This window comes from Bos taurus, chromosome 26, assembly GCF_002263795.3.
Source record: "Bos taurus isolate L1 Dominette 01449 registration number 42190680 breed Hereford chromosome 26, ARS-UCD2.0, whole genome shotgun sequence".
NCBI lineage: Eukaryota > Metazoa > Chordata > Mammalia > Artiodactyla > Bovidae > Bos > Bos taurus.
In genome coordinates this window covers 15235574-15261701 of record NC_037353.1, presented here as the reverse complement: position 1 = coordinate 15261701, position 26128 = coordinate 15235574, and the positions used below count along the sequence as shown (strand labels likewise).

At 40.7% G+C, this 26128-nt stretch overlaps 1 protein-coding gene across 4 annotated transcripts in view; it reads right to left on the bottom strand.

Moving 5' to 3' along the window:
• Positions 1–24133, bottom strand: part of LGI1 (leucine rich glioma inactivated 1) — a 40329-nt gene extending 16196 nt beyond the window's left edge. The window contains exons 1-4 of one of the 4 annotated variants that reach the window (XM_024985826.2): positions 23628–24121; positions 23153–23224; positions 3236–3307; positions 3058–3129 (exon numbers count right to left, since the gene is read on the bottom strand). In XM_024985826.2, the coding sequence (XP_024841594.1) occupies positions 3058–3129; positions 3236–3307; positions 23153–23224; positions 23628–23842 (431 nt within the window). In that variant the 5' untranslated portion in view covers positions 23843–24121. Of the gene's footprint in view, positions 1–3057; positions 3130–3235; positions 3308–6411; positions 6932–23152; positions 23225–23295; positions 23420–23627 lie in introns of those variants that run through there. The other 3 variants (NM_001046591.2, XM_024985827.2, XM_059881951.1) reach the window with 3 other exon arrangements.
• Between the last annotated feature and the right edge of the window lie 1995 nt (positions 24134–26128).

Below are 26128 nucleotides of genomic sequence, written 5' to 3'. Positions count from 1 at the left end.
AGGTGGCTGGATGGCATCACTGACTCGATGGACTTGAGTCTGAGTGAACTCCGGGACTTTGTGATGGACAGGGAGGCCTGGCGTGCTGTGATTCATGGGGTCGCGAAGAGTTGGACACGACTGAGCGACTGAACTGAACTGAACTGATACATAAATCACCTCCCTCTCAAGCCTCCCTCCCCTCCCTCCTTCTCACCCTTCTAGATTATTACAGAGCACTTAGCTGGGCTCCCTGTGTTATACAGCAACTTCTCACCAGCTATCTGCTTTACTCAAGATAGTGTATATGTGTCTATGCTACTTTCTCCACAACCCTCCACCTTATCTCTTTCATAAGGTCATCAAAAGACTGTAATGAGGTCTAGAATATGAAAAGCTTTGTAAACTCTTCCTGAGGGTTAGAGGGCAAGGTGATAATTCTTTGCTACTTGAATAAATGCCTTTAATTGAGAAGAATTGGTCTGAGGAGGAGAAAAGTGCACTTTGAAACCTAAGATCTTAAAAAGAAAATTAATGGGTCAAAGAAATGTCAACTGTATGTATAAGTGGTTAATAATGGAAAATGAACTCGATGTGCTGAATAATCAGAGGGACATTTGGGCTTTAAATCTTCCCTACCTCTTCTTGAAAGGAAAAAAAAGGTAAGGAGAAAAGAAAAAAGGAAGGAAGGAAGTACCCCTGGAAGAACAGCATAATTAGAAAGGAGGACATGATATGGGGACAAGGCACTCAGAGAGAAAATATTTGACTAATTCCTCTTGCTAGACTGAGCTCTTCCAGGTTGGAGCTGGATTTTCTTCATTTTTGTGTGGCACATCCTAGAGACTATTTAGGATGAACCATATGGCAATGCCATTTTTGTAGCTTGAAAACAGTCTCTTATTGGCACAGTCACTGAATCAACCTAGCTATTTGATAAAAATGCAAGAAATCTAAGGGTCATATTCAATCAGCTTTGACCTGTTCCCTCCTAACACCTCCCTCCTACCTCCAGCACCTGGTCCCACATTATTTCAGAGGAACTTCCCTTTCATTGTCTGTTTGATCCTTAAGATTCATGCTTCTTTCTTTGAGGGCTGCATTATGCTTTCACTTGAGCCTGAACATTTCTGACATAAGTACATGCTGTACCAATGCCTCCTTCTTATATTCTTCACACTTCTAAAGAAGGGGCCTCATAATGACCCAAATTTATATTTCCATTTCATTTGATGGACATAGTAAGCTCTGGTCAAACAAAATGGATGTTCTTCACTAGAGTGTTGTATAAATTTTTTTCTTTCTCCCTTTCCTGCCTTCCTTAACCTTCCTCTCCTTTTCCCTTCCTTTTTCTCTCTTTCGTCCTTCCCTGCCATTCTTTCCATTCTTCCTTCCACATGAGGTAGGCCTTTAGGCTGGAGAGAAGACACACTTGAGTGAACTAAGGGTCATGGCAAGGCTCTGTCCAGGTTTCCAGAGAGAACCGTGGGGTCTTATGTTCTTCCTTCAGCCCCTCGTGATGCTCAGCCATTAGTCATAGGCCGTGTTGAATGGATTTGTGTGAATCAAGTAGATCTCAGGTTGAAGTCACAAGCTTGCATTTATCTGTTTTTGTCTGAAAGTTCAGGCTTGGTGGCATTTGGCTCTATAATCAAATGGCACAGCATTCCCACCATACACAGCCAATTTTGCAGCACTTACAACATTGATATTAAAAGCAGTGTTGCTGTTTGTTTTATAGACAATATTTTCCTTGTCCTTTTATAATGACTATATACAGAAGCCTTGAAAGGTGTAGTGATTTTGTAAAATACATAGGGCCATCAGTTCCCTGTTGCTGCAAATCCAAGTAACAGTAGGGATAGGAACTAGTAGAGATGGCACGAGACCATGTGGACCCCCCAGAATAAAGGCACAAAGGGCGGGCATCTTTATCTGCCTCGTTACCTGGTACCTCCTGGGCTCTAGGACAGAGCTAGAAATGAGCTACTGTGAGGCAACAGGTTAAAATGGACAGAATGACTGTGACGCTTAGATGGCTTGCCTCTTTATCTAACACTAACGAGATACATGTTAGGAACTTGAGAAATAGTTGTTGAATGGATGAGTAGCCACAACAGTTCAGCCTCGGAGCTGATGTTATCATAATTCCCTAACTAGTCCGTTTACTTGTCATACATCCCCTCCAAGCTTCTGTTTCCTCATTTCTAAAGTGGGGGTTAAAAAATAAAATGGGGGTTATTTTGCCTATCTGGCAGGATTGTCGAGATAATTAAATGAAAATTTATGTAAAGCATACTGACCATTGTAGTAGTAGACACTCAACAAATGTTGGTACCGTTTCTTCCCATGTCCTTCTATTTTCATTAAAAATATATGTGTGTGTGTGTTTAGGGTGTAGTTGAAAATAAGAGAGATGCGTTATTCAGTTCATATTTGCTTTCTCAGGCATAGCACTGTGCCATTCCAGGCTGATGAGAGGCTCCTATGCACTGCAGGATGTTCGGCAGCGCTGCTGTTCTCCACTCACTAAATCCCAGTTACATCCCCTAGCTGTGACAACCAAACACGTCTCTGTTCCCTGGAAGGTAAAATTATTTCCTGTTCAGAACAACTGATGGAGCTCTAATCACCCACTGAATAATTAAATATTTTACTCATAAAAAAGTTGTTCAGGTGCTGTGTAGATGTGGCCTGTGGTTCTAGTATATGTTTAAATGTATATGAAATCAGGGCTTATACAGAAACAGAGAAACAGCAAAAACTATATAGTCAATTCATGAAGTTGAGTAATGATGCAGTGAATAAAAACATTATTTCATTCACATAATTTCCTTGCATTAGGATAGTTTCCTAATTATTGTTGGTTGGGCTAATATTAAAAGGAATGGGTTTCCTGGACACACTGGCTGAAGACAGGGAGAAAAGGCAAGCGTGCATGGAGAGAAATCATTTGGGTTTCTTAAATTTTCATGGATACCCATAAAGTGCGTTATCTATGATAAACATTAACCACAGATTATCGAACTGCATTGTCCATCGGCAAGCTTAAAATGTAATAGCAATGTTCATACTTACAGGTGAATTAAAGACTTTAGTCCTCGGAAAGTATGTCTTGAAATGGACTTGATATTGTTGTTTTCTATGAATCTGCAATAGGTTATAATATTTTTGGTCAGACAGCTGTAGAACCTCAGAGCCCTTGTCCTGTATCATTACGTTTAAAAAAAAAAAAAAAAAAGGTTATTTTACTTACAAATACTCTAGATGTGGGAGACCAATGAAAGCATCATCACTGATCACATCAAAGGAGTTCGATGTGAATAACCTGCCCAGAAAAAGTACACAGTGAAAATGGTTAAACTGACAGATTGTCAATCTTTGGTGCTTTTCTCTCTCAGAGAAATGAGTGGGAGTTGTGCACAGAAAAACGTCTGGATCCCTGCCTTTTACAGTGTTATTTATTCAGGTAATTTTTGGAGCTTTTTTTAACCATCAATTATCTCATCAAACACTCAATGAGTGGGTGCCTTGTGCCCCACTCTTCATAGGGATGAGTGTCACATGCCCTGGGTAACATTTTGAGACACAAGCGGGCAAGTATGACAGTCAAAGCAGCCAAATCAACATGTTGCAGGTTTCCATGACAAAGACACTAGCAGAATCTTTCCCTCTTGCTCTGAAACTTCTGGAACATTCTGACCAGCCCAAACAATGGTATCATACTCACTAACCTGAGAGACCTAGAAAGCTAGCTCCATGTCTGGTTGTGCATGGTATTCATAGTAGATAAGCCATTGACACTGGTTCAATAAAAATCAACTAACCTTCTTTGAAAGTAGAGCAGGCTGAAGACGGGAAACAATGAGGCTTAGGAAGAGTCTCAGACCCATTTTATTACTAAACAGTTGAAAAAGAACACTTTTACTTGGACAAATTTATTTGAAATTTCAGTATCCACAGGGATTTGGTTTCGAAATAACTGATGGAAAGAAACATCAATCAGCAGTTTCCCACATCCTGCATAATTCCTCGAAGAATTTTTTTTCTGAATCGGAGGCTTAACAGTGGTGATTACAAGCCAAATAATACAAAGTTATCTTTTTAGAATGAGTATTAATTTACGGAATTCATCAGATAAAGTGTTGACACAAACTGAGAATAAAGTTTTACGTGTACTGATGACAACTTATAATGGGTTCAAGTGACATTCAGGCTACATGTTAAGGTTCTTATATGGAGAAACCTCATTTTTCACTTGTAACTAGTGTCCAAAATGTGGCCATTATCATGGGACAGACGGGAAGTTTGACAATTCATGTCTCATACATACTGTTTAATTGCATTAAGTCCAGTATTCTCTGTTAGTAAACTTTTACTTTTGAAGGGTAGGGGTTAAAAATAGCTGCACTAACCAATTTAATGACTAATCCTCTCTGAGCCTGTTAATCAAGGGCATTAAAACTATGAGATCTCACCTTCTGAACAGGTGTAAATAACTTATTTGACATCTGGGATTGCTTAAAAATAATGAGAGGAAGGGATAACAGTGGGTTAGAGACAAAATGAACACAAAGAGGTCATTTTTGAAGCTGGAAGCTTATTTTTAGTATCATATCTACTTTTATATATGTTTGAAATTTTCTGTAAAAATGGGGAGGGAGAGAAAGTAAACCAAATAAAACCAGATGATGTCTTGCATTTCTTCCTAAGCTATAATCCCTGGAATGATGTTGGATTCTCTTCTATCCCTTCTCCTTCCAACATTATAGCTTTACTCTCAAATGATTTACTAGACTGTGAAGTCAACATTATCGAATAAATCATACATATTAGATGCCCAGAGTTATTCAAAAAATTCAAATTTTTACGATTTCAGTCACAACTTTGGCAATTGTCTCTTCTTACATCATGGTTTTGGGAAACAAGAAGATTGCTCAGCCTTACTCCAAGGTAAGCTACCATCCAAAGTCTTCCTTAGGTTCCAGATTTTCGTTTCATTCTGAATCACTTCAGTTAAGTTGCTCAGTTGTGTCTGACTCTGCGACCCCATGGACTGCAGCACGCCAGGCTTGCCTGTCTATCACCAACTCTGGAGCTTGCTCAAACTCATGTCCATCGAGTTGGTGATGCCATCCAACTGTCTCATCCTCTGTCATCCCCTTCTACTCCTGCCTTTAATCTTTCCCGGCATCAGGGGCTTTTCCAATGAGTCAGTTCTTCGCATCAGGTGGCCAAAGTATTGGAGTTTCAGCTTCAGCATCAGTCCTTGCAATGAACACCCAGGACTGATTTCCTTTAGGATTGACTGGTTGGATCTCCTTGCAGTCCAAGGGACTCTCAAGAGTCTTCTCCAGCACCACAGCTCAAAAGCATCAATTCTTCAGCGTTCAGTTTTCTTTATTCTTTTATTTTTTAATTCTTTATTCTTTTTAATTTATTAAAATTTTATTAAATTCCTTTTAATTTATTAAATTTAATAAAATTTATTTTTAATTCTTTATTCATTCTGTATAGGCAGAATGATAGAAGGGGGAGGATGAAATAAGGCAGAAATAGATACAGAGAAATACCTCCTGTGTTCACTGGCTTGCAAACTGTCCCAGGGACTTAAAAATTGCTCACTTCAAGCCACTGCAAGAAATGACTTCTAACATTCATTCTCCTTATGTTGAATCAGATGCAAAACAGATTATGATATGGATATAAGTGGCCAGAATTAGCCCACACATGTCAGAGAAATAAAGTAGGGTTTTTGCTAACATTTTTATCTGCTCATTCATTGCTTATCCCTAGCACCTATAATCAGAGAAGGCAATGGTACCCCACTCCAGTACTCTTGCCTGGAGAATCCCATGGACGGAGGAGCCTGGTGGGCTGCAGTCCATGGGATCTCTAAGAGTTGGACATGACTGAGCGACTTCACTTTCACTTTTCACTTTCATCCATTGGAGGAGGAAATGGCAACCCACTCCAGTGTTCTTGCCTGGAGAATCCCAGGGACGGGGGAGCCTGGTGGGCTGCCGTCTATGGGGTCGCACAGAGTCAGACACGACTGAAGCGACTTAGCAGCAGCAGCAGCACCACCTATGATAGTGCCTCTCCCATAGTGGATGCTGAATAAATATTTGTTAAAGAGGAATTTACTTTACATTAAATTCTGGTCATTACTACATTACTAGATTTAATGTTCCTTATAGCAGGGACTTATCCTTGTTGATTTTTGTGTCCTTAGTCCTGAGCACAGTTCCTGGCTGAAAGCTGTTTGCTGAACTAGTTTTTAGAGATCAAAACTTCTGGCTAAAAGTACAACGATATGCGAAAATATGGGTGAATCTCATACACCTAAATCCAGGGAAAGAAGCCAAAATGCAATAAAGTACATCCTATATAATTGCTCTTATATAAAGAAGAAAACCTAGCAAAACTAACCTATGCTGGCAGAAGTCAAGAGAACATTTACATCTTGGAGATGAGAAGAGGGCACAGAGGAAGTCTTTGGGGTAGTGATAATGCTTGGTTTCTTGACCTGGGTGCTGGTTACAAGGGTTGTTCACTTTATAAAAAGTCATGAGGAAAGGGGTGGGGTGATAAATAGGCAGAGCATAGAGGAGTTTTAGGGCAATGAATATACTCTGTATGATGCCACAATGATGGGTACATGTCTCTATACATTTTCCCAAACCCATAGGATGCACAGCACCAAGACTGAACCCTAGTTTAGACTCTGGCTGATCAAGCAAATTCATCAGTTGTAACAGAGATACTACCATGGTGGAGGATGTAGGGGATGGGGAAGCTATGCATGTGTCAGGGTGAGGAGTCTATGGGAAATTCTGTGCCTTCTCTTCTATTTTGCTGTGAACCTAAAACTGCTCTAAAAAATTAAGTCTTAAACTCTCAAGATGTACACTTAGGATATGCACACTTTTCTTTATATAAATTTTATTTTAATAAAAAGTTTTCTTATAAAAGCTAAAACAAATTCCTCTGGCTAAGATAATATTGAATATGTTAGTCCTTAGATTCTAAATTCAATTGTAATTTTCTGTGGACAAGGATTCCATGGGCAAAAATTTGTACATTTATACATACATTCTAAACATAGTCGGTTGAACAGGCTATCCATTTTATTATCCTGTGTATCTTAAGACTTAAAAAGATCCTGTTCTATAAAGAGGGTAAAATGCCCATCTTTAATTTTTATAGGTTCCTTTAGAAAGTTTGATTTCAATATCATAATTTGTTATTGAGCCAGATATGGTAAAGAATCCCATAGTCCTTGTTAAAGGAAACTATGTCACCCCACCTCATCTTGATGTACAACAGACCTGGGGCAGACCTGTGTGGCCATGTTTTATACCTCATGACTTCTATCACTTTTCTTAAATTATTAGAACAAGAAGGACTCCTTTTCTCATCCAGAATAGCTGATCCTGAGGTCAGTCAGCATCCCATGGCCCAACTAGTCTGGTTCAAAAAGGTGAGTTGGGCTAAAGATGAATCCCTTCTTGAGAATTTGGAATCACAGAGATGGAACCATCCAGCAGAGGAGCTGAAGGAGGAAAGATGCCTTAGGGTTGAGTCAGCTCTGTGTGCAGGGTGCACTCAGAAGACAGCGGAATGTGGAGGAGACCTCACAAAGGGCTGTGTGTGTGAGGCTGAATCAGGGAGATGCCCAGATCTGTGTTTGATCCTAGACCTGTGCTTCTCAATCTTAGCTTCACTTGGAATCACCTAGAGAGCTTTATAAATACTGTTACCATGTTCTCACCCTCAAGGATTCTGGTTAATCTGGTTAAATTCTATACCTGTGATGTGGCCTGAACGTGGGATGTTTAAAAACTCCCTAGGTGTCTCTTACATGCAGCCAGGGCTGCATATGGTAAACTTTCTGGTCAGTTACGGTAGCCTTCCTTTACCTGTGGTGACCAAGGGAACCTCTGCTTCTAGTAGCAGGTGTGGCTGGAATGGGAGCTCTGATACACAGAGATGCTGTAGATTGTCCCATGCCCCTAACTACAGGTAGCAAGAGTCCATGATACCGTAACTCAGATTTGACGACTGTCCTCACAACTGCAGCACACGGAGGGGTGGGTGGGGATCAATGTATTGTCTGAACAAACTCCTTACCCTGAGCTCCAAATCAGAGACCTCACCCCATAGATTTGCCAAACAGCCATCCCGTGGGTTTGTTCAGGGACAATGTAGAATGTGTCCTCTGCCCCTGGGCCTGTGGGAACATTTGAGGTCTCTGACACTTCCTTTCTTCTTAGGAAGGGGAAGAGGCAAGAATGTTCCCTAGAATGTTGGTGGGGGTGGACACAAGGCTGCACCTTGACCTTTCTGTACCTTAGCCATCAGTCTCATAAATTCAGTATGAAAACAAGGGAGTATAGGAAGGGTGGGGAGGATTGTTTTCCTCTGCAACGAAGGGCATGTATGTTTTCTTACCAAGAAAGATTTAAGACCATTCTTAGATCAATCGATTGCTCAGTTGTGTCTGACTCTTTTGCAACTCCATGGACTGTAACCTGCCAGGCTCCTCTGTCTGTGGAATTTTCCAGGCAAGAATACTGGAGTGGGTTGCCATGTTCTACTCTAGGGGATCTTCCCGACCCAGGGATTAAACCTGCATATCTTGTGTCTCCTGCATCGGCAGGTGTATTCTTTACCACTAGCGACACCTGGTATGTTTCCTTGCCAAGAAACAGATTTAAAACCATACACATCAACTATCAATTCCGTGCAGGCAATAGCTCATTCTTTAAATCATCATTGTGGCCTCCACAATAACATGAATAAGTGTTTCATAAAATGCTGCTGCATTTTCTTATTAGGGCTTTGAAACAAGTCTGTGAAAGTGGTCGAGTAGGTGTTAACAGCTGTTTGACAGGAGCAAACTGGCCCAGAGGGCTGCTAAAAGCTTTGACCAAGATCATAAGACCCAAGACTCCTGGTCCACTGTCCTTTCCACACCCTGGGTGGTCTCTCAGCAGGAGCCGGACCACATAATGACACACCATTCCCATTACGATAGGCAACTATAATAACACTGCTCAGCTTATGAGGATTTAAGAAATCTCATTAAATTATAATTCCTTTTTTAAAAGGAATTAATTATTCAAAAGAAGTATCCTAAAAGTCACGGTAAGATTAACAAGTATTTTTTTAAGTCAAGAATTTTAAAAAATCTAAACTATCACAACATTGTCAAGCAGTTATACTCCAAGTTAAAAAAAAAGAATTTAAAAAATATGAATGCAGTTTGGTGTATTCTGCTTAAGGATACTATAGGCTCAGTGTAAAAATTCTGGAAAACTCAGAAAAACTTAGAGAAGACAATAAAAATGACTGTCACCATACTACCCAAAGATATGAATATACATAATACCTATATGATATATGCATTTATATATTTATAAAATTTATAAACTTAGAATAATAATTTTTATTGTTCTGTGTCCTCCTTTGCATGTACTTACTTTTTCAAGAACAATTTCTTATGACAAGTTGTCCTCATTGCAACTCTTATGACAAGTTGCAATGTAAAATGTTAACAGATGAGTAAGTCTTGTATTATAAATATTTCAGGATTTAACTTTTTTGTTGTTGATTCCAATTTTCACTGTTATGAACACTACCATGACTACTCTCACATGCAAGTATTTTTCCATATCCTTACTTCTTTCCTTAGAGTAGACTTACAATAGATTTTTTTAAGCTGGCATTGTTGGATTATACATGGTTTTTATGTCTCCATTTATTACTAACTTGTATCACACTATGTATTCAATTCTGAATATAGAAATGCCTATTATCACATCCTTACCAATAGTTAGTTGTTTCTTTTTCTACGAAATCATCCTTTGACAATTTTTGCTGCTTTCTAAGCATCTTTTTTTATTAAGGATATAACCTATTCTTTTCCTTTCTTATCTGATGCTGAATGTTTCCCTACTGATTATGATTTGCCTTTTGAATCATGATTTTTAGCATACAGATATTTTACATTTCTAACAAAATATATCAATGTCTATTGCATATTCTTTCTTTGCTGTAATTCTTAAAGTGTTTCTTCCTACCTTGATATTAATGAAATATTACTTAACCCTCCCTCTATAACTTTTCTTTTTTAACTCTAATTTATTTGGAGCTTGCTTTTATCTATGATGTGACGTGACACACTGCCTTGATTCCTTCCTAGATATTTACTCAAATTTGCCAAAGCCTGTCATTGAATAATTAATGCCTTTCCCACTTGTGTGTACATATTCAGTTCAGTCAGTTCAGTCGCTCAGTTGTGTCTGACTCTTCGCGACCCCATGGACCACAGTATGCCAGTCCTCCCTGTCCATCACCAACTCCCGGAGTTTACTCAAATTCAGCTCCATTGAGTCAGTGACGCCATCCAACCATCTCATCCTCTGTTGTCCCCTTCTCCTCCTGCCGTCAATCTTTCCCAGCATCAGGGTGTCTTCAAATGAGTCAGCTTCAAATATTGGAGTTTCAGCTTTAGTATCGGTCCTTACAATGAATACACAGGACTGATCTCCCTTAGGATGGACTAGTTGGATCTCCTTGCAGTCCAAGGGACTCTCAAGAGTCTTCTCCAACACCACAGTTCAAAAGCATCAATTCGTTGGGGCTCGGCTTTCTTCACAGTTCAACTCTTACATCCATACATGACTACTGGAAAAACCATAGCCTTGACTAGACGGACCTTTGTTGGCAAAGTAATGTCTCTGCTTTTGAATATGCTATCTAGGTTGGTCATAACTTTCCTTCCAAGGAGTAAGCATCTTTTAATTTCATGGCTGCAGTCACCATCTGCAGTGATTTTGGAGCCCCCACAAATAAAGTCAGCCACTGTTTCCACTGTTTCCCCATCTATTTACCATGAAGTGATGGGACCGGATGCCATGATCTTAGTTTTCTGAATGTTAAGCTTTAAGCCAACTTTTTCACTCTCCTCTTTCACTTTCATCAAGAGGCTTTTTAGTTCTTCTTCACTTTCTGCCACAAGGGTGGTGTCATCTGCATATCTGAGGTTATTGGTATGTCTCCCTGCAATCTTGATTTCAGCTCGTGCTTCATCCAGCCCAGTGTTTCTCATGATGTACTCTGCATGTAAGTTAAATAAGCAGAGTGACAATATACAGCCTTGACATACTCCTTTTCCCTATTTGGAACCAGTCTGTTGTTCCATGTACAGTTCTAACTTTTGCTTCTAGGGACCAGGGAAGCTGCGTACAGATTTCTCAAGAGGCAGGTCAGGTGGTCTGGTATTCCCATCTCTTTCAGAATTTTCCACAGTATATTGTGATCCACACAGTAGAAGTGAAAAATAGATTTAAGGGACTAGATCTGATAGACAGAGTGTACATATTACTTCCTTCAAAAATCTGCTATTTTATAGGGTTTTTCCAAAGATGAAATCTTGAATTTACTTACTATTCCTACTGTTTCCTAATTTATTATTTTATATGCTAATTATTTATTTTCTCTTGAGTTCCTTAGAAGATATATTATTTCATGCTCAATTCATATATTTTTATTCTTTCTGATTTAAAATGAAAGTATTTAGAAATATGACTTTGCCTCTATTTAAAGCATCCAGTACGTCTCTTAAAATTGCATATTTGATTTCAACAAGTATTTAGAATAATATTCTTAAAATTCCCTATTGATGATATTTTTTAAATGTTTTCATGAGTTAAAATTAACATTGCCCTGGGACTAAGGAGGATGAGATCTGTAAAATGCCTGCCAACCCTGAGCTCCAGTTTCTCTTCTGACTACTTGCATTCACCTGTCTGTAGGAGTGGGTCACATCTCTCTATAAGCAATAAATGAACACCAAAGCCGTCAGGTTATTAGGACGTTCTTGGTTGAAAAGCTAGGAACAAAAGCACTTAATTCAAAAGGAACAGAGAAGTGTGTGATAGGGTTAGCATGGAGGTTGGTGTGCTGAGGTCAGCAGTAGAGGAGAAAAGGAAGAAGCAGAGGATCACAGAATGAGGATCTAACTACATTAGGAGGTCAAGGCTGAGGCTGCCCAATGTCCAGCTGGGGGTCTACAAGAGTGAAATGATTGGGCAGGGACATGTGTCAATGCCAAGACTAAAGGGCTGCTAAAGCAGTTTCCTGCCCTGGTTTCACACCTTTTCTAGGGACCAGGAAGGAGCACCCTGAAGAGGGAATCACAAAGCCTGAGCCTTATTTCCCACTTGGCCATAAATCCTCCATGTGGCCTTGAGCACATCGCTTCTGCTCTCTGTGCTGTCAAATAACCAGAAAGATATGTGAGTCTGGGCTTGTAGAGCTGCAGGCTTCATTCATGGAGGAATAGGCATGGGCTTTGCATGAGGAGTGGGAGTCTTGGGTAGGTAGGTCTGCAGAGGGTTGAATGGGAGGAGTAAACTTGCTGGGAAAATCTCCCCTTGTCTCAAGCCAGACTGGCCCCCTGGCTCTAATGACACTTCTTCAGACTCCCTTTAGTCACCTGTGACCTCTTAACTCCATCAGAACTGACGATGGCCACAAGTGGTCTGCATCTTGTCTCACAGCTCAAGGCAGATTCTTTCAGCTGTGGAGGGGAGATGCTTTAGGGGGCTTTCCCATACAATCTCCGCTCTGTAAGGGCTACTCTGGATGAAGAAGAGTGAGCAGCCAGCCTCAGGCTATCGCTTAGAGACGGCATTGATTAGATACAAAATAGAGAATCTGGTTTCTAAGCTTGTAGCTGCCACTTTTATTATGTACATGTATATCAAGCAGGTAAATCTATTTCTTCATCCATTAAAAGAGGAATGGTAGTAACAAAAAGACTTCCTGGAAGATTCTGAGAATTATGTGAGATAATATATAAGAGCATCTTGTCAATGCTTCTGCCAAAGAGTATCTCAGCAAACAGCCCAGACATAAAATATCAGAGCTGGAAGAGCTGTTAGATCTAGTGAAGAACATTAGTTGCGCAGAGAGGGAAACTGAGGTCCAGTGAGACTGCCATCTGCCTAAGAGAACTGTTATGAGCCTCATCTAGGGAATTGGGCGCCATGGGCAATGTGTGCAAGCACATTTTGCATACATGTGTGTGCCTGATGTTTATATGTGCACATACATGTAAATGAGAGAGCAAGATGCACACGTTACAGTTGTTAGAGATTTGAGGGCACAGCTGGAAGGGCTGGCCAACTTTTTAGAACTGCCTATGCTTAAATGATTCATACCTTCTAGTTGTTACTAACATTCTCCTTTATTCAAAAGAACAGGGCTGGTTGAACGATAATTAATAACAGGCTGATGATTCACTTCAGTTGAATGCACACATTCTAAGTGCCACGTGAATAATTTTACATTTGAACATATTAAATAGGCTCTTAAATAGGAAAGCATTAAAATGGGAAGCATCACATATGAGCACGTTATGTTCTTTTTGACTCTCATCCTTGGAAAACATTTTCAGTGTAACTCAGAGGACCCTTAGGTAGACCTCTTCTATCTGGATTGATGGAAAATAGCCTTAATTTTGCTCCATGTAAATCTGAGGCGGTGGGGTACAGCCTAGAGAGATATGCGATTCAATTCCTCAGTTTACAGGTGAGGAAAGCAAGGGCCACAAAGTGAGTGACTTACTCAAGGTCACAACTTTTGACTGCAGCAGGGCCAGGTTTAAAATGTAGATTTTAGATTTGCAAGGATTCCCTGGGGGAGTATTCTTAGCCTGCACATTTGAGCATGGATTTGATCTGAGCATAGATCCACCCCTTTGGTTTTTTTTTTTTTCTTTTTTTTTCACTCCAGTATTCTTGCCTGGAGAATCCCATGCCCCTTTGGTTTTATAGTTCATTATCTTTCATTCCAGAATAATCAAATTTTTCCTTTCTAAGAGTTGGCAAAACTAGTCACAGCCCACCCTCCCGATGCAGTTTATATATGTGGTCTGTTATTTCCCTGCTCCTAAAAAACAAAGAAGAAGGGACTTCAATTTTATTTAAAGCCTGCTGCTGCTAAGTCACTTCAGTCGTGTCCGACTCTGTGCGACCCCATAGACGGCAGCCCACCAGGCTCCCCCGTCCCTGGGATTCTCCAGGCAAGAACACTGGAGTGGGTTGCCATTTCCTTCCCCAATGCATGAAAGTGAAAAGTGAAAGTGAAGTCGCTCAGTCGTGTCCGACTCTTAGCGACCCCGTGGACTGCAGCCTACCAGGCTCCTCCATCCATGGGATTTTCCAGGCAAGAGTACTGGAGTGGGGTGCCATTTAAAGCCTATTGTATGCCAAACCTCATCTTTATCAGATTGCTACTAGGAACTCATTTATTTTTTATTTTATTTTATTTTATTTTTAAACTTTACATAATTGTATTAGTTTTGCCAAATATCAAAATGAATCCGCCACAGGTATACATGTGTTCCCCATCCTGAACCCTCCTCCCTCCTCCCTCCCCATACCATCCCTCTGGGTCGTCCCAACTCATTTAAATCCTCCAGTGAACACTATAATATACGCTTTATAGTCTCCATCTAAGATACAAAGAAACCCGAGGTGCGAGTGGTAAAGTACTTTGAAGCTTGTAGTTGGCAGAGCTGGGATTCTGTGCTCAGTCATAATGGTCAGGGGCAAGGCTTTGCTTCCTCTTTTTAGTCCCAGCAGATCCCAGATCTGCTACAAATCTAGATTAGCCTTGCCTGGTAGTTCCCAGAGTGTGGGGAACACAAGGCCTTCATGCGATTGGGAGGTTTTACATGAACAACAAGAGAGGAAAAAAACAAATTCATGTAAATTGGGTAAGTGAAGTTAACTGAGGTTCCTAATTACAGGAATCTTCCTATCCATAAGTAAACTGAGACTCTTCAAAAGGGATTTGAATACACAGTTTCCCTATCTTATTGATAATGGGACCCTTTTATCATTGAGTTTAACTACAATGAATATACCCAGGAAAATGCTGGATTAGCCATCTGAAATAGCTTGAGGAAGCCCTCTTAAAACAAAAATAGTGAGAGCATAAATTCAAGCTTATGGGGCTTTTTTCTATTGAACCGGCTGCAAGTGATAATTGCACTTACTCTGAAGGATGAAACATCCACTGGGAGGTCCCCAAAGAAGCCGTGTGTGCCACACACGCTGCCTGATCAGGTGGAGAGCTTGGCAGTGAGGCACATTCAAAGAAAATCACACTCAATGAATCCACACTAGCAAAGCTGTCTGAGTCACTCCTTATATGGAGACAGATGGTTTAATGTATCCTTTAAGATGAGATTCTTTCTACCTGCCTAAGTTCTGCTAGCAAGCCTCTTGAGAGCAAGGTAGGGTATTCATAATTAAGCTAATAAATAAAATGAACACCAAAAGTGTAGATTCCCAGTATCCTATTGGAGGTTAAGAAAAGGAAAACAACAAAAAGAAATTCCAGAGGTTTTCTAAGCCAAGGTGCATTGTGAGTAGCCAAGCATGAATAGAAAGGGCAGTTTCCCAAATTTATTTGAGCACAGAACTTTTTTTTTCAGGACACATGTTCCACAGGACACAAGATGAGAAAACATTGGTCTAAGGTATAACTTTAAAGTATATAAGTTCTTTGTCATTTGCCCTTTTCTGTGTCTCTGTCCCTCTCTTTTTTAAAGCTGGGAGACTAGAGCCTACACATACCAATAAGAGCTGAATCCTAGGGATACTCCATGTTCTTGCCAGCAACGCTGCCACCCTTTCAAAGGGCTTTTGAAACTCTTTTTCAGTGATTGTCTCCAGGGATCAGGACACAGTCCTCAGAATATCCTCATTAATGGCAAAAGTTGACCCTCTGAGAGGGGGTTTGATTTGGGGAACAAAACTGTGCAAAGTTAAGCCCAGTTATTCATGTTCAAGAGGAAGTAGACAGATGTAGGTAAAAGTGAGGATGCGGGTTTAAGCTCCGACTTTACCTCTTACGAGAGGTGTGACATCACAGAGGTTACCTGACTCTTCTAGGACTCAGTGCTTCATCTGCAAAATGGACATAATCACACTTCCTCACAGGGTTACTGTGACAATGAATAAAAAATGAGACAGATAAAGTGCTTAGCACCAAGCAATACAAGTGACAAATGTCCCCTCACAAAACTTTGTCTGATTTTATTGTATGACTTGCAAACTGGCAATGAAGACAATTCTCAAAGATCTAGAAATGTTTAGCTATAGAAGCAAAGTTAGGAGGAATCTCTGATCTCCTGTAAGGAATTCTCTGAAAGTCAAGTTACTTGTATATATAAATTCTAGTCTGTTTATTTTTTAAAGGCTCGGGTTTTTGTTTTTTTTTAAGATTTTCTTTTATGTGGACCATTTTTAACGTCTTTACTGAATTGTTACAATTTGCTTCTGTTTTATGTTTTGGTTTTATCCCATTAGATGCATGTGGGATCTTAGCTCCCTCACCAGGGATAGAACCTGCACCCCCTGCATTGGAAGGTGAAGTCTTAACCACTGGACTGCCAGGGAAGTCCCCCATAAAGGCTCATTGCTTTTTAATCACATTTTACACAGGTGAACACCTGTCATCTTGCCATTTAAATGGCCTCAACAATTCCTTTCCAGTCCTTGCCCAGTGGGAGGGATATTGAAACACTGTTTTATCATCAGCCACCATGGGGGGGCCTGATAAAGTCCCAGTGGACCTGCTTGGGAAATTGGGAACTACATTATTATTCTACTAATAGTTTTATAATAGCCAATTTCATAATGTGAAGCTCTTTCATTAAACAATCTAATTTACTGGTTTGTTAGAACTGATACAATACATTTTTTCCATTTCCCTAACACGGTCATTTTCTGTATTATATTAAAGTACCCTGTTTGTAGAACAGAATACAATAGCATTTTTAAGCAGAAAGAAACGTAAGTTAATTGAACATGAAGGTCTCAAAAATGCCAGTTATGTGTGTTTTGTTTGGTCTTTATTCTGTTTAAAAATCTACCTCCAGATTTCTGCCTTCTTCTGAAAATTAAAAAAATATGACCCATCTTCATGTAGCACATTCTCATCAGCAATAATCAGTTGGAACTGAAGATTCATTTTTAGGTAAGACATGTCTTCTCTGGTTTAACCCCCGTCACTACCACTCCCTATTGTCTTATACTCAACTGTTTCTTTCATTTACCTTATCATCCGAACCCCCATTGGGCATTTGAGTTTGAGAACCATGTTTTAATCTATCTCTGGTATTTTACACATATAAAATCTGAAATCCAGGGATACTTGGTCACACAGTCTATTACTGTCTGAACTGTATTTCAAAACCATGTCTCATGTCTCCTGATCTCTACTTCAGGTTTCTCTCCATCTTATCACAGAACTACTCATCTTAAGACTGGCCAGTGTTAATTATTTTTAATAAAACCTGACGTGTTTACAAAATATGGTGCCAGTTGTTTTTTTCACGAGTGAGAGGATTCTGCTTCCTCTTTCCCCTCCCATCCTCAGAAGGGTAAATAGTTCACCTTTCTTGTGAGAAGTATTTGAAGAAAGATTTCTTAGCAAGTTCTGATGCAGACCTATGTGTAGAACAATGAAATTTTAAAGCTAGCATTGTAGGCAAACCCAGCCTATACAATCAGATGCTAATCTGATGTTATGGTCATTCAAATTAAAGTGATTTTCAGAACAAATAATAAAAGCTAATGTTTATTGAATTACAGGAACTGTTCAAGTGCTTTACATGTATTATTTCATTTAATCCTGGCTATCATCCTGTATAACAGGTACTATGATTATTGCCCACTTTGTATTAATAGAGGCCGGTAACGTAGCCTCTCTCAGCCATAAGCTCAACGGTGGGCAAGAGTCACCATCATCACCAATCAACTGAGTACCATTTTGAACAAAATGAGAGAGCTTATCAAGACTACTTTATCATACCTTTAAATACAGGCAAAATAGAGTTTACCTCTTTAGGGCTCACCTCCAACTTGGAGCTGCCATGTCAAAGCAGGGAGGGAGAGCTGGCACCCATCTGTGTGTCTCCCACAAAGCCCAGTGCTGTGCCTGTTGCACAGGAGAATCCCAAAAAGCTTTTGCTGAAATGGGAGGCTTCTGCTTTCATTTTGTTACTGCTTGCAGCTATACAATGAATAAACACTTGTTTTAGCTAAGCCACTGTAAATAAAAAGGAAACTATCTTTGTGTTCACAAATTTGGTTTCCATCTTAATAATGCTTAATCAGCATCTTTCTTTGGATGTCCAGATAAAAGGGGAGTTTGACCTTTCACAGGAGAGAGGCTAGTCCAACCTGAGAGACAACCAGGGTGGCAAATAAGAGTCTGTGCTTGTCAAAGACCTAGAGGAAATCAGAGGGAGACAAAAGGGATCCAGGCAGTGGGTCTAAAGAAAGATTCTGGATGCTTTGTCTTTTAAGTTCTGGTACACTGGGAACATCTGTTGAAGAAGTTTGACATCATAAGGTCATGAGCAAATACCTCTTCACACTTTCTTTTGGTTCAGCCCACATTCCAGACCTCCACACTATTGGCTCGTGTGAAATCTGATCGCATATATCAAACAAAAGGAAGTGTGAACATAACTGAAACTACTGATAGGAAGACAGACGTCTCTAGTATAAAATCTATGAAAATACGAATTGAATTCAACAAATATATAATAAGCAAAATCTTAATCTAAGCTTATAACATCCTTTCTAGGACCATGGCTATTGAGAACCCTCTGTTAGAGACAAGGGCAGATACAAATAGCTCTAAAAATGATGGGAAGAATTAGAAGCATCAGAAAAGTCTGTAGAACTTGAGAAAATAGAGGTCAGGGAATGAGGTACTTCAGGCTGGCATGGATGGAGCTCGTGGTGAGTGTGTGTGTGTGTGCTATTGCTACTATGAGAGATGACCCTAGACAAATAGCCAAACTCTATTAATACTAACTCAGATGTTCAGATGTTTCTCTGTTTCTAGGGAGCCTTTAAAGGCTTCCAAGCATGAGGGTATCAGGGTGAGATCTGCACTTCAGGAACGTAATGCTAATGGAGGTGGGGAGGAAGGGGGTCCAGACGCCGGGGGGCCAGTGTAAAACCTCCCCCAGCAGCCTGTGGAACAGCGACTGCAGCCTCAGTTAGGATCATGGTCCTGGGGTCAAGAGGAGATGGCAGATTCTTATGCAGTTTGATGGGGGGCTTTTCCTGTTGAAAGTGGACCTGAAGAGCTAACTCCTAACTTTCCTGGTTGAATAATTGAGAGGATGAAATACACTTTCAGAGAAAACATTTGTTATACAGGGCTGCGTGCACAGTCACAACGATTCAGTAAGAAGTTAAAAATCAGAGATATGGGTCACTGGTCAGATTGTAGACAAAACAGCCCAGATGATTGAAATTTTCACTTCTTGGTCCATTGTAGGCCATCACCTGGGCACAAACCAAACCATACTCATCCACAAGCAGTGATTCCTCTAGAAGCCCTCTTAGCTGATAGGTTTGGCTTGAGTAATCATTGAAGGTCATGAAATGTTTCTTAACACATGTCATGTAAAGAGAAATAGATAAAGAGGCCAATCACTGTGAAGGTGATATAGGCTATGGATATTTTTCCCTGGACAAATAATATTTTTAAGAACTAACTGATAAAATTAAAGTAAGGATGGACTTATTATTTGTCTTGTTCATGCTGTTTACTTCTAGGTTTTTTGGGTTTTGATTTCTTATGAACTATATATTTATGTGTTGATTAATAAAAGAAATGATTATATCCTCCCCCCCACAGAGGGATCAGTTCTATTGCTTCAAACAAGATCAGACTTCATTGGAATACATAGAATATTTTCCAGCTACCCTGATTTCTTATATAAAGATTTTGTGTGTGTGCATGATACTAACTGAACCCTGTTACTCCCTGCAAATAGAACTCTCTGAAGAGTTCTATTAGATAGCTTTAGTTTATTAAAAATTTTATGAACAAATGGCAATGTGTTCACATTTTATACTTTAAATTTGAATTTTACTTCTGTAATGAGCCCATATCATTGGGGATTTTAGTCTGTGGTTGAGAAGAACAGGGCTGTCCAGTGTGAAAACACATTTCTGTAAATTCCATTCACTACAAGTACCACTCCCTCTCACTGAAAGCAAACTAGAATGAATAATCATTCCCATTGGTTAAGTTTCACAGCAGGCCTATGGAAAACATGAATGGAATTACATTTGCTGGGGAAAGATTTTTTTTTTTTTTTGCTGTTGTTTAAAACCATAGGTGTTTTTTAAAAAAAGGCTCATATAATTAATCTGACGAAATTTCATTGGATAATTTTATTCTTTCTCTCTTCTCTACAGAGTGTGGGCTTTTGTTTTTCTTGTTCTCTGACACACATTGCCAGCCACAGCCTACCAGGATCTTCTCCCCTAGAACATGTAACTTAAGGAGGCATTGCGTCTGTTTCCCTCAGTACCCCAGGCTGACATCTCACAAAGTACTTTTCATCATGACTTCTGCAGAAGGTCTGAAAAAGCATTTGGGGCCATAATGAAATTATCAGACTTTTAGGGTGGGTGATGGGAATGGGTCTTTTCTTTTTCCACAACTGAGCAAGAAACCAACTGCCTTTGGACATCAATGGAGCAGAATTGATTCAGAAACTTATCTCTTCACAAACTGTGACAGGTCTGTTTGGTAATCTGCGGTCACAAATGCTATTAGAATCCATTGCAAACCCCAAGCAATGGCTGGTGGGATCCAGCAGCAAATCCATTGCAAACCCCAAGCAATGGCTGGTCTGATGGCAAAGGTCGTGCAAAGGAAATCAGACCCCTGGGTCTCCATGTTCCAGTGGGGAGTTTTCAGGGCACTGAATGGCCCCGTCCCACAGAAGAACTCTTTGTGTCTGCGAAGTATGCATTCCCTCCACTGTTATGATTATGGCATTATTCATACTTGGAGCCTTTTCATTTATTTCCTCCTCAGTGAAAATGCACTTATTAGACCCTTTCCCAAGGACAGGAGGAAACAGAGAACATTGGACAGGAAGAATGGGGAGCAAAATCTTTAGGAAACAGAATCCTGGAGATTAGAGACAAACTTTGACCCCTGCTGTATTGAGTTTAGCCAATGTGAGTTAAGTAAGGACATCCAGGGCAAAAATTACTCGCCCTTTTGTTATTTCTGAAACCTGAACTGCTTTTAGAAATAAGGGTTGGAATGTTCCATAGGAACTCGGAGCATGGAACGCAGGGGCATGGCACACACACTCGGTGCGGGCTATTTAAAAACCAGTTCCTTGGCTTCCCTCTGTGATTCTAAATACGTGTAATCACATTACCCTGCAGCAGCCGGTAACTATTTCTATAACATTGTCCAGCATCTGTGCTTGCTGAGGCTGGGTCCACCCAGCGGAAACAAAGTGGAAAGATGCTAACTGATGAGGTCGATCAATCCAGGTGTTTGTTCTGTGTCACAACTAACAACCGTCTGATGTTGTTAGTAGTGTGTGTCAAATGACACTTCTTGAACTGATCTATTTAATTATCCTGGGGAGAGAGAAGTGCCTCAGTCCATCAAAAGGATGCTTTTAAAATGAGCCATTTGCGTTTTTGACAAATAATAACATAGTCACAATCGATCACTTTCTCACATACAACCAGTTCTTATCCTATGAAAGGGTCCCAGCATTGATGACTTTGCCTCTTTTTTTAATTTGTTTGATGTACTAAACAAACTAATTTGTTCATTGCCCTAATCAACTATTAGCTGTCAGTCAAACAGATAATCACTTAGGAATATTCTACTCAATTGTTAATCATTCAAAGACATTAGCTAGAAGAAGGATATTAGTCAACATTATTACATAATGTCAAAACAGTTGATCAGGTTTGCAAAATGGAATAGTCAAATCAGTTTGGGGATTTCATATAGACAAAACAATAGATTAAGTGATTTTTCTAGCTTTTTTAGCTTCATGTAAAAAGTTAAAACCCTACCATTTATAAAATGTGTAACCACTTGTCATATCCTATGCCAAGCATTTTATCTACTTAAATCTCATTTATTTCTGATGACAACCTTTCAAAGTGTCATCACCTCCATTTTACAGATGAGAAGACTGAGGCTCAGAGAGATTTAGTCATTTGCACACAATTACATGTCTAGCTTCTAGGGAGTGGTGGAGTGAGATTTACATACAGATCTCTCTCATTTCAAATCCATGCAATTTGCCTCTCCGTATGTAAAACTTCAAATAGCCAAAATGGCCAAGTAAGGTAAGAAAACAAAAACCCTAAAACAAAACAAACAAGCAAAAAAACTTGAGTCCTGGATCATGCAGTTAAGATAACCACAACTCAGTTGATGGACAATTGGCTGATTTCCCCCCCTGGAACCGGTAATGACAAGCCACTCTGTGGCCTGACACCTGAGCACCAGGGGACCTCTTGCCCCCTGTGCGGTCCTGCTCTGAGAACTAGCACTCCAGCTGCCAAACATTACAAATGAGAACAAGTTATCCGTGTTACATTATGCCTGTGGAAAGATCTAATTTCTTAGTCAAATATTATTTTTTGACTATTTTCAGACATAGATTGAATATGTGGTTCCCTCATGGCTATCTCAAAGCACATAGCAAAGACTAATCCTTTGCACTATCCTATATTAATATTTTCTTTCCCTCCTTATAAGGAGATGAGTTATAAATCAGGTGAGATTAGAAAGCAGTCACTCAAGAATGAATATTTTAAGGAATTACCTAGAAAGAACTGAGATTTTTCTTCCCCACATGGTAAATCATACAGAGTAGCAGCCGCCCCAGGTCTCCCAGGACAACATCTTGAGCGCATATGTTATGCTGGGTTCTGTATTGACTAATTCGGAAACTCCAGGGTAAAATAACCAAAGTTCCCAAGTCAAAAATGAAAGTAAAAGGGGAGGCTGAAGTGAGGATCACTGTTACAACATTCCAACAACTTCACAAATAGCCATGAGAGTAGCCGGCATTACAGGTTAGCAAATTTACCATTGCAAGCGTCAACCTGCACACTGGTGTCAGGTCGCAAACAAGCCCATCTGCCTCTCACTTTACTGATCATTCTTTTCCTCTCCAGAAATATAATCACATTTGACAAAATTAATATTGAGATAATTTTCCTAGAGGGCTTATCTAAATATATGCTATATTAAAAATAGTCATGATATAAATATTTCTCACAAGAGCTGCAGCGATGGTGTGAATAAAAAACTCCCTTCGGAGATTTCAGTAAAACCAGATCTCACAAAGGATCTGAAAGAAAACAAAACAAAACAACAAACAGACACACACAAAGACACACACACACAAAACACAGAACAAACCTTATGTTAATCCGGTTTAGCAAAACAGTCATTATTTGACACTATTTCATGAAGTATGATACTGTGCCTTGCCAGCTGAAGTAGGAGGCATGAATCTGCTGCAGGTTTCTCATAATAATGTTCGGGGAGTGGAAGATATCTAAGCATGTTCTGTAGCAGCTATTAAGAATCAAAATTCCTAAATGCAGCAGACTGTTAGCTCTGTCAAACAGCCAGGCGTGCAAGAGGAATCACTCTCCCCATGCCCTTTTACCAATACATACAAAGACCCAAATACATCGGCTGGAATTTTTAAATCGTAAATTAGATATCAAAATGCTTACGGGCCTTACAATGAGATAACGTCAGGAGGAACGGTGCGTGGAATGGATCTGGCATTCTCACATAAGGCATTATCTTTGGTACAAGTACACACGGCAGGGCATTTTGGCTTTGCTGGTTTCTTCCCCTCAGTCAGCAGAAGCGCAGATAAGAGACATAGGCAATAAGCAATTCTTTTCAGGGGGATGCAGGCATTTCCCATCCTTTGGCTTCTCTCTGATTCCATGCAGTCGAAAAAATATCCCCAAACATGAACAGGGCTTCTGGAATTCAGATGGTGATTGTCTTGCTCTAAGATCAGGTCACATAAGAGTCCACCCTTTTCCTTTGCCTCTGTCTCTCTGCTTTTCAAAACAGGGACCTGCAGCTGATTCGTGAGCCGCTCCTGGCTCCAGCGAGGCACTGCTGGGGAAGAGACCTGTGAGGTGCTGCGAGATGGGAGGGACCCAACGGCTGGAGGAGAGAGCAGACTTGCATCACCACGAAAACACAGAGCACAGACCAGCCTTCGAAGGCAAAGCGAAGTGATGTAACAGAATAAACAGCTTTCTGCTTGCACCGGGAGGCCCTTTAATTGTTACCAAAAATAGGACGGCATTATGTCTTATTAGTGGGTGGGTGGGCGGGTGGGTGGGAGCAGTCATCTTGCCTGGGATCTCAGCAATCTCGGAAACCTCTGGGAATTTGCTTTTCCGTGTGGCAAACAACCTAGTAAGAAAAACCAGCTTCGGAGCCAGCCCTGGCTGGAAAAATGAAGTGAAATGAAACTCTCCCTCTGCAACCTTTGGCTAAAAACCTTGGTATTTCTTGCTGAGTCCACCTGAGTGATGCCGTCGCTGAAAGACAAACAACACATGGAGAATGTGACTTTCAGGGAATGAATGTGAGTAAATACTTTTCTGACACTTCACTGTCATAAATTATTGATTTTCATATCCACCCTCCCCCATGTGTGAGCCGTTCCCTTCTCCCGTGTGAAGGAGGGAGACGGAAGCACTGACTGCCTCTGTGTCTTAACACCCCCTCCTCATCTCACACTCCCCCTTCTTCAGCACTAGAACCAGAAGCCTGGAAGGAAGTCCCTGCCAGCAGGAGGCAGCCGACTTGGGCTTCCAGGGCTCTGGAAAAGGTCTGGCTGAGCCTGGGAGGCTGAGACAGGGGTGGGAAAAATGCCAGCCTACGAGCCACAGACCAGGCTTTTGAGGGTCTGATTCTGCTGTGAACTAGCTGATGGTGTCTCTGGATCTGTACAATGGGTGTGACAGTACAGATGTTCCATATATATTACAAACATTAAATCCAAATTATAGGATGCCACTGTCCCACGTGATGGGAAAGAGGATGCACTCTTGGAGAAGGAAATTCATTTAAACAAGAGCCCAGGCTCTGGGGCAGAGAGGTATTATCTATGTGCCTGGGGAGGCACTTAGGGTAAGGAATAGATGCTTGGGCCTCTTTCCACATGGTGGGCAACCATCCCTTAAGCTGGCATAGCTGGCCAGGGATGTCGGTCCACCATCCTTTTTCTCTCAGCTTTTCAGACTGAAAGGAGTACATGGACTATGTAAGCCAAGGTGCAGTCATGACCTAAACTCACCCTACACAGAGCTTAAGTCACTGACAGTCCACCCTTTCCTTCTCATCGTAGAGAGCACAAACCCCTCATTTACTTCTCGGTAAGCTCTGTGAAGGGAGGGTGGTGGCAGTCATGGTCATTCCCCTATTTGATTGCTGTCTGTTTACCCAGAAGACTGCAGGCTCCACGAAGGGAGAGATTCAGGAGGGAATCCAGTGCCTGGATAGCACGGTGCAGACCACCACGTACAACCAGCGTGCCCTCATGAACAGCCAGAGCACGGAGGCTCCCCATGGTCGAGACATGCTCATCCCAAGAAATTCCAAACGGCTCCTCACGGTTATCATGAAGGAGGTCAGGGTCAATTCCCGAGGCAATGATGGAGCTGACTTGCAAGGTAAGGGGCATGATGGAAAGGGTTGGCGGGAGCATCCCAGGTGAGCAGACAGCATCTGCGAAGGCCTGGCTGCCACCCAGAGGACCGAGGGTACCTCTGCAGAGTTCTAGGCAGACGGGATAGAATCTGGTTTGTGTTTCTAAAGGACCTGTAGGTTGCTTTCATTAAACCAGTTTGGAGGTGGGGTGGGGCAGAGGTGGGGGAGTGGTGGTGGTGGTGAAGGAGCACATGTAAATATGGTTTTTTGGTTTTTTCCTTTCCACAAAACAAGAAAAGAAAGAACCCAGTCCACAAGAAGTAATGATTTTGAAATGCATCTTACTCTTGCTTCCCTGTCCAGGCTCCATGGAGAGGGGGAGTTTATCACAGTGATTTTAGAAACGGTGACCCAGGGGGCAAGCCCCACTTGAAACAGTAAAAGTGTCACTGAAAAGTTGGCTGCAAGTCAGATTTTTGTAAACTGAATCCTGCTTCAAGTGCACAGTGGTAACTTGCTCCGTGGAATAATTATGTGGCAAAAATGGTTATAGAAGATGGTT